Consider the following 16,474-nt stretch of genomic DNA (forward strand, 5'->3'; position numbering starts at 1 on the left):
AGAACGTATTATATAGCTATATATTTTTTAAACATCAACTTTGAATGGAAAGTTTGATATGGAAATTGCATTCCGTCATCATGAACTCTAACTCATGTTGTTCCAAAACTTCATGACTTAAGTTCTTTTGAGATAACAAAAGCGAACTATTATATTTTGCTATATAATATGCAATCAGCAATTAACGTTTTCACAAACATTGTTTTAAAGCATGGTATCACTGCCATCTCCTGGAAAACTGCCTACAGTGCAACATTGATAGCTTGTGATTTTGTAAAACAGAAACACTGCAACAGCACAGAGCAATTGCATTTAACAAAACATCTCCTACTCCTCCTACTACTGCTAATGATAATCATAATAACTAATAATGTGATTAGATATGATGTCATGAATTAAAAAAGCTAACTTAAGTAATTAACAGTACTTTACAAGTAAACGTTTTTGCTTTGTTATTTAGTGGAGAGGACTTTTAATTTGAAATAAAACGTGTCGTGTAACGGTTTTCCCGGATGTGGGTGCGTCGGTCAGCTGTTTAATACATAAATTGTCACTACGAGACGAAAATATTGGATTGAGTGGCGCTGTTGTATTATAAAACATGTGTTTGTTGCTATTTTTGAAGTCATTTAAGCAGCTTTGATTGATTAGACCAATAAAACGCTTTGGATGTTTGATCGAGATGTGCGCGGTTACCGTAAGATGTGATTTGTTTGCAGAATGATTAGTTTACGTTACGGTACAGAGATTTATGTTACTGAGACGCCCTCTCCGCTCTCAGGCTACAGATACAGTAAATGAGTAAAGAATGAAAAACGTTAAAGAGCTAACGTTAGCCGTCACTCGGAGCTGTTGTGCTGGAGCTGTGGATGAGCCTCAAAGATGTGTCAGGTTAGTGTAGTTTTCGTGTAAAGAGAAGGCAGTGCAGGTAATGTTGGCTCAGATGTGGCGGATCAGCTCGGGTTCCTGACACCAGTAACTGAGCAGGTGAGTCTTATGGTTTACCATGAGCTGGTTATAGTAGACCAGTGACAAATAAAGATATCTGAGAGAGAGTGAGAAGATGACAATACAGCTGCACTAGCTGCAAACATTGTGTCAGCCATTCACAATGTAAGGTGTTAAACATGGTTGACTCTAACCTGACTTACTTTATCTTTTTTATTTTATTTATCTGTTGTTTATTATTGTTTCTTTATTATTTTTTTTTTTAATTATAATGTTTCCATTTATGCGGTTTTATGTATTTTTGAAAAGCTTTAAAACATTTTTCTACAAAAACTTTGTTTGGACGTCTCTAAAAAACAAGTAGAGTAGCCATAACAATATAAGTAATCATTAAAAGGGACATCGGATGCCTATTTTCTACAAGTTGGTATGATTCTTTAGGGTCTTCATGAAATGTCTGTAATATACTTTGGTTAAAATTCCTCAGTGGTCTTGTAAAACAGCCTCCTTTTTACCCTGTCAAAAACAGCTCAGTTCACAGTGACCTGTTTCGGTGCATGTTTCTTTCAATGCTGATCTCTTCTGTGGGGCGTCAACACAAGACGAGTGAATAGACTCTGTTTATGGCTTGAAGGTGGTCTTATTCAAATAGCTCAGATAGCTGTCTACTAGACATTCGCTTGCAAATTAAAACAACTCACTGGATGACACAACAAATAAGTTGTGTGTTTTCTTTACAGCTTTTCTGAGCTAGCAGCCATGCCAGAAACCTAACTAAATACAAAAAAAAAAAAAAAAAAACAATAACAACACATAAATAATAATAATAATAATTAATCAATGTCCCCTAATCATTGTAAAATTAGAAATAAATCAAATTGTTATAAAAAAAATAAAAAAGCATTTTCAGTAAATTTTGTCAAACAATTAAAAATACAATAATTCGGAACTCTGACTTTCTTCTTTCCTTCTTCATTTTTAAGGATGTTGTAACCAAACCAAAAAATAAATAAATAAAAACTGCAGCATTTCTGATTTTTTTTTTTATTATCTATCACAGAAGAAACAAAGCCATACAGGTTTGGACAACTTGAGGGTGATTAAAAGATGACAGAGTTACCATTTTTGGGTGAACTATCCCTTTAAAGCAGTAAGCCTGCAGAGTCTAATCAAACATGTAATATTTAAAAAAATAAACATTCTGCGCTGTTTTAATGGCAGGAGTGACAGAAGGAGGCTCCCCTCTCATGGATGTCTGCAGTAAGAACTCCAATCGCACAGCCCCAGTGAGTGAGGGGGTACCCAGGAGAGCTGATGTGCCCCTGTGCTCTCGGGCCAATGGTTGGAGCTGGCCCCTGCACCCTTTCCAGCTCCTGGCCTGGCTGCTTTATCTCTACTTTGCTGTCACTGGCTTTGGTGTATTTGTGCCTTTGCTCCCCACACACTGGATCCCAGCCGGATATATTGTATCCTTGTTTTGCAGTTTGTCCTATTGCCTGCACAGAAGCTATTCCTGTGCACATCAGCTCTTATTAATATGCATATGTTACCCTGTAGCAGCCATTGGAAGTTGGATCTTTGTGCAGCTCTGCGTGAATTTTATACAGCAAGTCTGCTTTAAATGTTTGAGAGACTCTCTTTTTTGAGTAATTATCAGTCTTTAACTCAGAGCTTAGTGTACAAGCATTACATTTATCTGTCACCTCTTCATGCACCTGATGGCCGTCTCCATCGACCCTGCAGATTATAATGTCAGAGCTAGGAGTTATAAGGGACCCATGCCGGTGTTTGACCACACCAAACATGCACACGTCATCGAGAACTGTCACTGCTACCTCTGTGAAGTAGATGTGTAAGTACAGACATGTTGCTGTCTATTTCTCTATTGTTGTGTGGGTATGCATGTGTACAGATTCTTTATTCAGATTTCTGTAACCTTCTGTAACTGTAGTAAAACGACTGTAATGCACACCCACTGCATTTTATTCAATCTTATTGTTTTTATTAAAATGCTGCAAAAGCAATAGCATAAGAACAAGTGGCTGAATCTTACAATCTCACACATCCAAGTCTTGAATCGGAAGTTACTAAACTACTGCAGCACTTTCTAATGCTGACTGTTATACATAGTTAATTTGACAACTTTTTTGAAGTGTCAGGTGCAACTTGACAATAACTGACAGTAGTGCTGGGCAATATACCGGTTCAAATGGTAAACTGGTTCGAATTATGCAACCGGTAAGAATTAAAAAAAGAAAAAACGGCATATTGGTAGAAGTGCCTAAGCAATGTACTGTGTTACGCAGATATATTTGCATACCGTGGAATACACAATATAGCAAAATCTCTAATGATGGACACTATATTCCGTAGTAACAATATATACCAGCATACTGGCCAGCCCTACTCCCAACTCAATTTAGTCAGTCTGTACACGCGGCTGCTTTAAACCTGAGGTGCGGACTGCTCGTGTCAGGCTTGGAAACGGTGTCAACGCGCATTTACCAAAATGAATTCTCCCCCACTGCTTAATGTACATTAATTAAAATCGTTGGTTTTTAAACCACAGTGCTTACAAAAGTGTTTAATTGACCACACAACAAGATTGACATATTTCAATCTGGTTATCGCCCACCCCTTAAGCGAATATATTGTTTGTTTAGACACAAAATCAATATACATTAGTCAAGTTAATAATCAAACTAACCTAAAATTGGTGGGGACGATGACGCTGTGTTTTTATCTAGTCCTTGTGCCTGGTCCACTTGCTGTTCCATAACTTTCATTATCCGCTTTAGTAAAATAACCTGATAGCTTGGGATTTTACTGAGTAACTCATGTTTTCAATAATGAATGGAATTTACGGCAAAGCTCCACTGAATAACAGCGCTAATAAGTGGGGGGCGTGGTGGGTCTTTGACTCAACAGCCAATCACGGGCCCCCTTCTTGCTCGGTCCCCGGGGCTTCAGCCCTGTCTAGCCCTATTGTTTATGTGGCATTGCGTATCTGTCAGAGCATCTGACATTGCAAACCACTTTAAACTATGTGTTAACTATGTCTTATGAGTTATTTTAAAGCCCTTAATATAAGCATGTCTCATGTTTAGGAAAAATTGGATTATGCACTTTCCCCCGCAGCAGCTCACTCTGCGTTCTCTGCTATTATTCAGATGTGCTCGTATCAAACTATATGTCGATGTAGGCACCGGCGGTATTGCCTCATACCTTATCACTTAGAAAAAAATATATCGATATATCGTACAAAAACTCAATATACCGCCCAGACCTACATTACAGGTATTTTACCATGCTCAAATCTTATTTTGGACTTGTTTTTGAAGCTGTGGTTGCTTTTTTGTCTCACAAGAGTTGGCAACAGTGATTTTCATTCAGCCCGTCTGCTGTTTTTGTTTCATGCAGATGCAGATATGTAGCATAATTTCAAAAAGCTGAAGGCAGACCATTCTGTTTTTACTATTAAATTATACAAACAAATTTACATCAAGAACTGTTCATGCTACATGTAGCATCTTTGTTTGGATTGTGATTAAAATGCAGTTTTTCTGCAACTGTTTCTTGCTTTCTGATTCACAGAAAAGAAAAGTGGTAACCCTGAAACTGTCAGAATCCTTAAAAAAAAAAAAAAAAATGTGATACAGAGATTTTTGATCAAACCGCCCAGCACGAACTGACAGACTACTACTTTGCATCTGACCGACTGTATGAGCAAGTTTCTGAGTTTACATTGTTTTCTCTGTCTTAACATCTCCTGAATTAATATTCAGGAGCTTATACTTAGCACTTTCACAGGATATGTTACCCTTTTTGCCTGTCCCTGTATTTAACAATGCATTGTGTCCAAGCATGTAACTTTTCAAGCAGCTCTTGTACCCCACAACCTGTAAATAACCAATTAAAATAATGCATTAAACTTGTTCTTCCCAGGGGGCCTAAATCAAAACACTGTAGTGCATGTAATAAGTGTGTGGCAAGCTTTGACCACCACTGTCGATGGCTGAACAATTGTGTGGGCAGCAGAAACTACTGGTGAGTCGTTTTCACCTCCTCTTCTCTGTCTGACATTGTGTGGGTGCGTTTTTCTGTCCTGTTGTTTCCATGGACAGCAGCTGGTAGATAGATATTTTAACAGTGTGAGTCTTTTTGTTTTAAGAAAGAGATGTAAAATTCAGATAAAGCATTTTATTTTATAGTCTGTCACCATATCCAGTATCTGATGTGAAACATTTCATGATTTTATGACATATGTAATGTTTTCTCAAATTGAAGTCATAAAGCAATCATGAGATCAAGTGCTGTTGCTTAGCATCACATACAAACACTCATTACATTTGTGAGTTTTATTTTCACTGGCAGACCTTTGGGATCCTGACCAATGAATCAGTCATGTGTGTTTTTATCTTCTAATGTAGCAAATGACTTTTCATTAAAAGAATATTCAGGCAGTGTGAATAAAGTCACTGTGACATAACTAATGCAGCATTTATTTTTACAAGTGGCATAACATCCACAAATTCATCCTTGTAGACCGACACTACTGTTCAAAATTTTGGGGGTCAGATTTTTTTTTTTAATGAATGATTACTTTTTTTCAGCAAGAATGCGTTAAATTGATTAAAATTGATAGTAAAGACATTTACATTGTTACAAAAAATTATATTTGAAAAAAAAAAATCAGCTTTGCCATCACAGGAATCAATTACATTTGAAAATGTTATAAAATAGAAAACAATCTTAAATTGTAAATAATATTTCATAATTTTTTTTTTTTTTTTTTTTTTTTTTTTTTTTTGTATTTCTGACTGCAAACCTTTGAACAATATTGTATAAATGTAGCATTAACTAAAAAAATCTCTTTGAATGCCTGAAAATCTGAAGGCCAAGTGCAATGTATTTGTTAATTATTTAATTTTCTCTCTCTTTCTATTTGTGACAGGCTTTTTTTCAATAGTGTGATCTCTGCTGTCCTGGGGATTGTTTTGGTTGTAGTTATTGCTAGTTATGTTTTTATAGAGTTCTTTTTGGACCCATCGAAACTTCGTTCCGACAAGCACTTTCAGCAGGGTAAGAGGTGCTTTGTGGCCGTCTTTGAATGTACTGAAAAGTTGGTCATGCATATTTCACAGATGTGTCCACATGTCAGAGCTCTAATCTTCTGTATTTTTTTCTGTCTGCAGTAAGGAATGAGTCTGTGGTGTGGTTTGTGTTTCTACCGGTGGCTCCAGTCACCACAGCTGGTCCAGCCATTCCCGCTCTAGCAGGAGTCACCATTGCTCTGGGCCTACTGTCTGCACTTATGCTGGGACACTTACTCTGCTTCCACATATACCTCAGTGAGTACACTATTGTATTTCTACATTCAAGATTTCTAAGCTCTTTAAAACCAATGTTTTGACCAGGTCTTTTCTATTTTAATATATTTTAAAATGTAATTTATTCCAGTGATGGCAAAGCAGTCTTCACATGAAGTCAGTGTCACATAAATCTTTAGAAATCATTCTAATATGCTGACAAGTAACATTTATTAATATAATCAATGCTGAAAACAGTTCTGCTGCTTAATATTTTTGTGGAAAGTGTGATACATTTTTTTTAAGGACTGCTGAATAGAAAGGTAAAAAGAACAGCATTAATTTTAAATAGATTTTTTTTGTAGCAATGTGAAAGTCTTTTAGAAGTCAATTAAATTGCTGAATTAAAGTATTAATATCTTAAAAAAACAAATCTTACTGAACCCTACTTTTGAACAGTAGTGTATGAGAGAGCATTCCCAGCAATGCACACCTCTGTCTTCAAAATGAACCTAGGATTAAACTCAGCTGCCTTCCCTGGCCTGATTTATAGTGAAGTCAAATTCTTAATGAGGAATTTAAACTGAATGCATTAAAAGCAATTGCAGCAAACTTTGAATTAAAATATGCTTATATGTGCATATGTCATTACAAATAAGTGGGGTTTTCTGCAACTATTTACTGCCTGCACCTTTTGAACAGCAGGTGCAGGTGTATTCCTCTGATGCCTGAAATAATCAGCTCGATATCTGCCCACTGCCAACAGTTAGGTTTGAGTGCAGGCTTTGGTGTAGTCTGCATAATATAGACTGCAGCTTGATTACCATGACAGTCATTCACCGCCACATGCTGCCTACCTTCAGTTCAGGCAGATCTGTGTAGTTTAGTGCCAGCCTTGACAACAAAACACCACAGGCAAGATCAACTGATTTTCTGAAGCCACACTGACAAAGACAGTCATCCTATGATCAGTCTCTGGTTCTGAGGTTATTTGATGTTTTGTTGCTGTTGTTGTTAAACATTCTCCTCTGTGGGTTTTGCAGTAGCTTATGGCTCAAATAAATGAGTCAAATAAAAAAATGGAAGAAATATAAACGTAAAATGAAGAAGATAGACATTTAAATGATGTATACTACATTGAGCCCTGTTATGCACACATGGCATCTCACTTTGTGCCACAAGGGGGCATTTCGAGAAAATCCAGAGGCTTTTCAACCCATTTTTGAGATCAAACCAGAAATAAACATCCACATCTGTACTTTATAATAGGCAAGTTTTTGCCTAATGATGTGAATAATATGTACTATTAAAAATATGTAGATATGATTCCTATCCTGAATGACATAACAAATGATGTGATGTGTATGGGTGATATGGCAGTAGACATTTTGTATCAGACTCTGTCTCATTCTCTCCTTTAGTGTGGAACAGACTTAGCACATATGAGTATATTGTGCGACAGCGGCATCGGCAAGAGGCCAAGGATTCCAGAAAGCCCCCTCCAGAGCATGAATCTGGGGTTCCCAAGATTAATCTAATCAAGGTAAAACAGACAAACAAACATATATTTTCAGCACAGCTAAAGAATGTTATGTGCATTTTTTTTTTTTTTTTTTTTTTGTGATGGACAATGTCTATACATTTTTGTTTTGTATAAAATCAAAAAAAGATAATATTTTTTTTCTACTCGCATTAAACTTGCAAATGTATCAATTAATTAGCTGGTTAATATCACCATTTTGTTGACAGTCCATTGAAAACAATACAGGCTCTCAACAGATCTGTATTTCAGCTTATTATTTTTATGTAATTATATATTAGTACTTGGAGCATACATGAAATGCACAGGTGCAGGAGGCATGCTGACACGTTTAAATTAATTATATGCTATTAATTCTATAAGAATTTTGTGGAAATGCCAGTTAAAAAATAAAATAAAATCTAAATAAACTCCTGTTCAAAATTTTGGGGTCAGTAGATTTTTTTTAAATACTTTTATTCTGCACGGATGCATTAAATTGAGCTGAAGTGACAGGAAAGAGATTTACACTGTTAGGAAAAAAATCTATTTTGAGTAAATGCTGTTCTTTTAAACTTTCTATTCATCACTGAGTCCTGAAAAAAACTATCATGGTTTCCACATAAAAACATTAAGCAGCACATCAGTTTTCAACATTGATAATAATAAGAAATGTTTCTTGAGCAGCAAATTAGCATATTAGAATGTTTTCTGAAGGATCGTGTGACACTAAAGACTAAAGTAATGGCTGTTGAAAATTCAGCTTTGTAATCACAGGAATAAATTACATTTTACAATGCATTAAAATAGTAAAATTATTTAAACTGTGTTAATAGTTTACAATTTTTTTTAATCAAATAAATGCAGCCTTAAACCCTATTCGCACGGGATTAGTATTACCTGGTGACCTCCAGTCATTTGTAACTATTGCGGAGGTTGTCTGTGATTTTAATCCCGTGCGAATCGGCCATGTCTGTAATTTGTAAAGTAAAAATTCCCCCGCAAATGACCTACCATTTTTCACCGAAAACCGAGGACCTGTGATAATATTAGTCCCGTGGAATCGGCATCTCTGTGATTTGGCCAGTATTTAGCAGGTCGTATATATAATTTTTCAAGGTTTTTGTTTCTTGTGCACCTTTTTATCCATCTTTTGCTTGAAGAATGGAGCTGTGTTGGAGTGTTTGATAGTATTTTGGGTGCTGTCATATCGCTACACCATACAATTTGCAGAAAGAGAAAGCTGAAAAGGTTCTGAGGTTAATGTGCTACAAATAAATCGAGCATAAAGCTTGAGATATTATTTTAACCTGGTGAAATGTTAATGACACAGCACACAATACTATATTAGTTTCTTTTTTAAAATCCATCTAACCGGACCATAGAACGGGACTCTCAAAGCCTTGACATCCGGGAGATAAGTCAGTAAATTCGAGTAAAATCACAGGCTTCGCTTATCCCGTGTGAATGAAGGCTTATGTACTGAATATGAATACTGAAAACAGAGCAAGTGTCCACATACATACTCATCTGAGTGGCTAGCTCATGGCAACCGAGTTGTTGTAACAACCAGGTTGTTAAAACAACCTAGTGTGAGGATGAAATCATCTGTCCAATTGCTCAGAGCAATTAACACATTCCCAGGAAAACTTCTCCACCAGGCTACTGCCAAATCCTCCAATGGGCGGTACGTTGAGCTCACACTGAACTATAGGAAATGACCTCACACCATGAGTTCACTTCCTGCCACAGAGCACATGGTTTGTGTTCTGAGGACAGTGTGAATCTGCCTTGATTGACCTTTAGTGCTGTGCTTTAAAAATAAGGCTGTAAGCTGGCTTGACAGTAACATTTTACACTTTGACAGTATAATACTTTTTGACAATCTAATAAATACAATCAAATAAATACTGTCCTTTTGAACTTTCTATTTATAAAAGAAATCTTGAAAAAATGTATCAGTTTAATATTAAGCTGCCCAACTGTTTTCAACATTGATAATAAAAAATACATGTTTGGACACCAAATCAACACAGATTTTTTTAAAATGTTATAATATTTTAAAGTATAAATAAATGCAGCATTGGTGTGCATAAGCGTATTTAGACTTTAAGTTTAACCCTAAACTTTTGTTGAAGTATGTATGTATGTAACATACAATATACTTTCACAATTCTAAACGTATGCTATTTTGCAAAAATCTCATACATAGAGAGGCTGGAATTTTATTTAGTTTTTTTTCTAGAAAGGTTATGTAAGTTGACCCCAGCCTTAACTCATTAGTACACCTCATGAGAGCGCGTGAGAGGTGTGCATGTGACTATGCTGTTCTTTAAGAACTGTTTGCTTTGGCTCACTATTTGTAGATTGTTGTGTTGGGCAGGGCTGGCATTGCACTAACTTCATGTTACCACATACACAAGCACACAAGTGCCATCAGTACCTCACAGCCCTAAGACACATATTTGCTCACTGATTCTACACATTGGTTCACAAAAAAAAAAAGCATATCCATCCACACATATTGTACACATATTGTGGTTTTATTGCATGATGATGGTTGTGTTGCTAAAATGAGTCCCAGCATATAAAGAACTGAAGATTTGATCATAGTTTATATATTGAATAAAAACGCTTGTGACATTATATACAGCTAGTTTGAGCAAATGTAATATGGGTAAATTATTTTTGTCAAGTCATAATTTTTTTTTAAGGTTGTACATCATGGTGTTAATTTGAAGGACATTCAGTGTCTTATGTGGATCATATAATGCTTTGTTTACAATGCAACAAGTAATGTTTCATGTGGGACCACTACTCCTTTTCGAAGCAATTGTAATGTATCTCTGATATGCCTGCTAATGCTCTCTCAGCATAATTTAATTTCTGTCATTGTTTTGCTCCAGCAGCAGGTCAGTTATGGCGGGACACTCGGCTACACCAACCCTAAGATGGAGGTAGAGGATCCAACCGCCATGAGCTCCCAAGAAGGATCTGTGTGAGTTTTGCCAGCTATATTAATAAAACGATAGCATACTTCAAAATATTAAAAGTTATGTTATGTTATGTACATCAACATGAAAATTTGGGGTAAGTATTTTTTGTTTCCCCCCCAACAAGGATGCATTAAAGGGGTCATGAACTGCATTTTTTATTATTATTTTGTACTGTTCTCTGTGGTCCACTTATAATGTTATCAAGATTTTTACATAAAAAAAATACAATAAAATAGGGATGCACAATAAATACCGGCATGATATTAATGCGCATCTCGTCAGTAAAGCCGGTTCTGTAATCAGCGGTAAATCTCTACACATGCGTGCGTTCACATGGAGCAGCATTTACTCAAAGAGACGGTCTTCACTGACAAGCTGCGCAAAACCATGATCATGATCACAGAACCGGCTTTACTGAAGAGATGCGCATTAATATTGTGCCGATATTTATCGTGCATCCCTAAAAAAAAAAAAAAATTAGAAGTAATAGGCTATTTTCTGTCCTGTTTTGACCCCCCTCATCTCTATTTGAATAGGTGTGGCGGATTGTAGACTCGGAAGTAAACGCCCACTGCTATGAGTGGCTAACAGTTGTGTATGTTTGACAGCCTACATCCTTCATAGATGAATGCTGCTGTGATTTAGGTCAAAACTTATAAATACTCAGTTCATATCAAACAATATGTAATCACAGACAAAGCTATATTGACCACATAAAAAAAAAAAAAAAAAAACTCAGACTTGTGTATTGCGAGATTACTGTCGGATCCAATATAGTAACCACTGCATCGTCTTTTACTTTCAGTCTTTTTACTTTCAGTAAGATTGTGAATCTTTAGACAGATGCATTTACATTTTGACTGTGCCTCAAATGCAGTCAACAGGAATTGTCTGTAAAGGTGTGAACCAAATGGTCCATACAGTTAGAATAACAAAGGGAACTGCATTCCTCAGGAACTTCTTGTAGATTGCAGGATCTCCTGCAGGAGGTCATAACAGTATCTGTTGTTTGTAGCCCTTTTGTCTAATTTGTCACTCATGCCACCTCTGAGCCTCATTAAACGTCTGTAAATATTCCTACACGCCACTTTTGTGTTCTTTTGTGCCACCTCTGTAGTGCAAATTAATTTTGTTAATGCTGATTTCATTTGATTGGTAACTTATTCGTATTATACTTGTTCTTATTTTGTTATTTTAATTAGAAATTTTGATAAAGCTTATACATTTTTGAATTTGACATACCTTGACAAACTTTTAATAAAAAGAAAAGAAAAGTAAGCGTAGAGCCCTGAAAAAACAATTACCCATTCACACAAGACTTGGCTTTCTCTCCCCTTAAGCCTGCCTACATTAATGTCTACAGTCCAGTCAAATCAACGTTACTCTGAATATTTTCTTCTAATAGTGGCTTAAAGGGATGACTGATTCCCTTTACAGTGACCCAAAAAATACAGATAATCTCATTTATTTTATTGTCCAATTATGGTATCATGACAACCCTTTGAGAGCTCAGCTGGAAGGGAAGAAAGGATACTAATGCTTTTTGTGGGGCAGTTTAAATGTGAGCTAGAGCATCAGTTTCAGATTTTTTTATTTTTTTTTTATTTACTCATTTGATTTTTATATCTGGAGGGACTGATCCACTAGTTCCTTATACATCAGTATGCATTTTACTAAGGTTTTTGTTTCACTGAGAAAGCCCTGTGAACCGAGTGTTTGCTTAATTTTTACCTTTTCAGGCTCCTAACTGGACCAGTTCTGCAGAAGCAGTTACTGAGGCCTGTTTTGCTCATGTGTCATATTACTCAAAAAGAAACAGTGAGCGTTAACAGTATTTCAGCAATTCCAAAACAGGCATTCATACTGTTTTACATGTCATTGGGGCAGAACTGTTTCCCATGGCATTTCAATTTCCAGGTTATTATGCTACATCAAAGGCCTTGGTAAATTGTCTATTCAGTAACAGGCATGAGTTGTTTTCTGAACAACTGTCTGTTACTGAAAAATTGTTGTTTGGTCATTTGTGCAAAAGCTTTGAGTAATGGTCATCTCTCTGCAGGCGTTACGGCAACGGCCGGGTCAGAGGCTCGTCTGAGCACATGGGTGAAGAAGAGCTCCTCCCTGCTGTCCTAACAGAGAACAAAGCATCTCCTCACCCTCACAAACACACACAGGTGTGACACATTAGCACACACATCACAAAGTGCAGGCACACAACAAATTAATATTCATTTTGGGTTCTAATTATACAATATGTGGCCTGTACACTCTAAGCTGAAACGTCAGTCTGCCTCATTATGTTGTAAAACCATTTCATTTATTTCCATAGAAAAAAAAGAGGAAAGTGCGCAAACTTGCAAATGAGGTAAACAGTGACAGGTCTATTGATACCAACACCACCAAAGGCATGCCAAAGACTTCTGCTGAGCAGGGTAAGACAAACCTACACGATCAACTCATGTCTATAATATCTCTTTGCTTGACACTACTGTTGAAGGCTTGTGGTTGATAAGATTTTTTTTTTTTTATGTTCTTGAAAGAAGCCTGTTATGCTCGCCAAAGCTGAAACGCCTCAAATAAAAACTTTTATTTGAAATAATCTTTTGTAACAGTGTAAGTCTTTACTGTCACTTACTGACCCCAAAAGTTTAGCAGACACTTTTATCTAAAGCAATTTACAAAATGTGGAATACAACAGAGCGATTCATTCTAGGAGGCTGAAGATCAGACGAGTACAGGCCAGAATAGAGAGGAGAGTAAGAAATAGTAAAAAGGTGCCTGGATGTATAGACCTAAAACACTGATATTATTAGTGCAAGTACCTAAAATTTTATAGCAACATGTTTATGTTTACAAACACAGATAAAAAGTACAGTGCTGCAACATATTAGCAGCATATCGCATTCTGAACATGAGAACTAAGATAGAATGTAGACTAATCCTAACAGTGCGTCACTGGTTTAGGAGATTAGTAAGTTATGGAAGACGTTGCTATGTTATAATATTAAACAGTGTGGTAGATCTGAATCACTGAACAACACCCTGTTTGCTTTAGACTGAAGAAAAGCAAAACGATAAAAGAAGAATAAAAAACTTGCTAATAGAGCAGTTGTCTTAACCTTATTTATATCTTTTATTTTAGCTTGTGTTGCATTGTTAGTTGTAATTACAATGTTTGATTAGTTCTGTACTCCTAAACTGCCTGTGTGCCTTGATCAAATATTTGATCTAGTAACTATTGAAGCTTATTTCTGCCACATAAAACATCCATTAGTAAATCATAATTATGACATTAAAACAAATTATGACAGTCATTGAGATTAAAAGTCAAACGAGTAATAATTTTAAATTTGTTTCATAATTTTGACAGTAGAACTTAAGAGAAAGTTATAAAAGTCATAATTATTCAACTTAAGTTGTTTCAACTTTTTATAAATATATTTTTATTTTTTTTTATATAATATAGCATTATATCATTATGATTTTTTAAGTCATCATAACAATTTACCAAAGCTTGTTTTTTTCTTAGGTTGCAGAAATGAGATTCCATAAGCTGCTTTTATTCACGCAAGTTTAGCTGTTTGAGTTTAGCATGTATTTTCCCAGTATAATCTTGTAAAAATGTAAAATTGAATCGATTCTGAAATAATTTTAGCAAATGCTTAAAAAAAATTCCTTGTGGTGTTTTTCAGTGCTCTTGATATTGGTGAATCAGAGTGTGAGTTACCTTTGTGATTTGTGTCTGCGCTTTACACAAATAGAGTCCTCTGTAGCTGCCACCACTGTGACCTCCTCTCTTGGTCAACGCTTACCCTTCCCAGCATTCCCCCTGCGGGCCTCCCTCCCCCCTCTTGCACCCGTGCAAGCTGCTGGTCCCCCTGCTGAGTATCATTCTGACTCTGCAGAATCTCTGGAGGAGATCCCTGTAGCAATGGCACGGCTTGGCAGCGCAGCCCTGGCCAGAACTACTAATGCTGCTATGTCTGCCACCAGCTATTCCTCTTCTCTCCAGTGTGCTTTGCCTTCCTCAGCAGCTGGACAAGCTTTACCCTCCCCTCAGCCCAGGACCAAGAGGAAAGCAGCCGTTTGTAAAGCTGCAGAGCAGAGGTTTGAGATGGTATCCCATAATCCGTCTATGTTCGTGAGTCGAGAAAGCGGAGAGCCTGTCATGCCCCTAAAGGGCATTATCACAGAGGAAAGTCCGCGTGTGGCGAAATGCAAACAGACAGGCAAAAGAAATATGGAGGACACTAAACCCAGCACCAATGTAAGAACCCTGCTTGCGTAGTGACTACTACAGAGAAGCATCACCACTAGTCAGGACTCATGGGGCATGTGGTCGGCCTTGTTCCTCCGTTAAAAAACTTGAGCTGTTTTAGTAAAATGAGATTAAAACTGATGTAGCACTCAGAACCTGATGCAACCTATGCAAAACACCACCGAATGTCAGCAGTGAGAATTTAGTGTGTCGTTGGTCAAAGTTACATTTAGATGTTTGACAGTTGGTCATCAGATTCACTTTTTAAGTCATGAAGTTGATTGTGGATGGAAGCCTTGGACTTGAGCCCTCAACTCAATATGAATTTTTTGAGGAATCCACGACACTATATAAATTATAAACTAACTTATTTAACCTTTCATTAATTTCAGTACCTTTCACTATGACTTTGCTGAATCATTTCACAAATATGTTTTTTTTAATACTTAATGCAGTGCTGCCCTTCTTAACTATTTATTTATATGCATTAAATGCCAAAGTTTTAGTTTTCTGTGAAGAATCAAACGTCCATTAATTTTTTTTTTTTTTTTTTTTATCCATATCTGTTCATTGTAGTTTTTAGTTACCTATTTAAAATTATTGTTGTAATTAATTGTTGCATTTCCTTTTTGTTGTTTTTATAAGCTTTTATATGTCTGGTTGTTTGAATCGGGTCCAGTTTTCTTTGGGTGAACTTGAGTTACAGTATGCACTATCGAGACAACCCAGTTACACAGTTGTTTATGTGTACCCAAACATTCTTGGTACATGATGTTTTGGGTAGAGGGAGTGGCTGAATGATGGCCTGATGGGAAAGCAATATGAAAATGTATATTATTATTTTATTATTATTTTTTTACAAAATAGTATTCCTACACACTTTTTTTTTTTTTTTTTAATGTTATATAAACACTAAAAAATCAATGATGCATTTTTGTAAATTTCTCTCAAAACCATCTTTAATAAATATTACATTTTTAATACACAATACATTCCACACAGTGTGCAGTATTTTGTACATTTAGATCATCTGGATATTCCAGGCATGTGGAAAATGTGCAAATCATATGCAGTATATATACTGCAGAGACATTATGAATAGTACAATAGTATGCCATTCTGAACTCAGCCAGAGTAATCATTGTCATCCCTGTACCATTTATCTTATTAACCTTGATTTCTCCTCCTCAATAAAAAGAGCACATGTAGCATTGCATGATTGTTGCCCTGTTTTTGTGTCCTGAATCAATAGTAGACATTTTTCCAAGTACATTTCCTTTTAAGGTTCTACAGACCATACTACAGTCAATTCATTCAGAATCCGAAGCAAAAATAGTCACGGGTGTCTATAGCAACACTTGGGTAATACAAATACATGACTCCGTTGAGAGCTTACTAATAGATCTAGTGCAAACTATTCATGCTCTAAGAAGAATGTAAGTAA

General features: G+C 36.2%; 1 protein-coding gene across 3 annotated transcripts; it reads left to right on the plus strand.

Moving 5' to 3' along the window:
* Window positions 1-499: 499 nt before the first annotated feature.
* Window positions 500-16,244, plus strand: LOC109078024 (palmitoyltransferase ZDHHC1-like). Of its 3 annotated transcripts, none has more exons than XM_042760302.1 (11): window positions 500-987; window positions 2,170-2,414; window positions 2,625-2,800; window positions 4,894-4,995; window positions 5,903-6,030; window positions 6,144-6,299; window positions 7,679-7,800; window positions 10,683-10,774; window positions 12,832-12,946; window positions 13,102-13,204; window positions 14,465-16,244. In XM_042760302.1, the coding sequence occupies exons 2-11, from the start codon at window positions 2,196-2,198 to the stop codon at window positions 15,058-15,060; spliced, it is 1,809 nt and encodes a 602-aa protein (XP_042616236.1). In that variant the 5' UTR covers window positions 500-987; window positions 2,170-2,195; the 3' UTR covers window positions 15,061-16,244. The 3 variants fall into 3 exon arrangements, with proteins under 3 accessions (XP_042616236.1, XP_042616237.1, XP_042616238.1); XM_042760303.1 differs by having other exon boundaries at window positions 10,686-10,774; XM_042760304.1 differs by having other exon boundaries at window positions 502-987; window positions 14,534-16,244.
* The last annotated feature ends 230 nt before the right edge of the window (window positions 16,245-16,474 follow it).

The sequence above is a fragment of the Cyprinus carpio genome, chromosome A7 (assembly GCF_018340385.1).
Source record: "Cyprinus carpio isolate SPL01 chromosome A7, ASM1834038v1, whole genome shotgun sequence".
Lineage (NCBI taxonomy): Eukaryota > Metazoa > Chordata > Actinopteri > Cypriniformes > Cyprinidae > Cyprinus > Cyprinus carpio.

Bases quoted from the DNA above. Each gene is read 5' to 3' on its own strand.
- LOC109078024 (XM_042760302.1), top strand. From the start codon at position 2,196: ATGGATGTCTGCAGTAAGAACTCCAATCGCACAGCCCCAGTGAGTGAG. The intron at 2,801-4,893 runs GTAAGTACAGAC...TGTTCTTCCCAG, and splicing joins TACCTCTGTGAAGTAGATGT to GGGGCCTAAATCAAAACACT. The intron at 10,775-12,831 runs GTGAGTTTTGCC...ATCTCTCTGCAG, and splicing joins AGCTCCCAAGAAGGATCTGT to GCGTTACGGCAACGGCCGGG.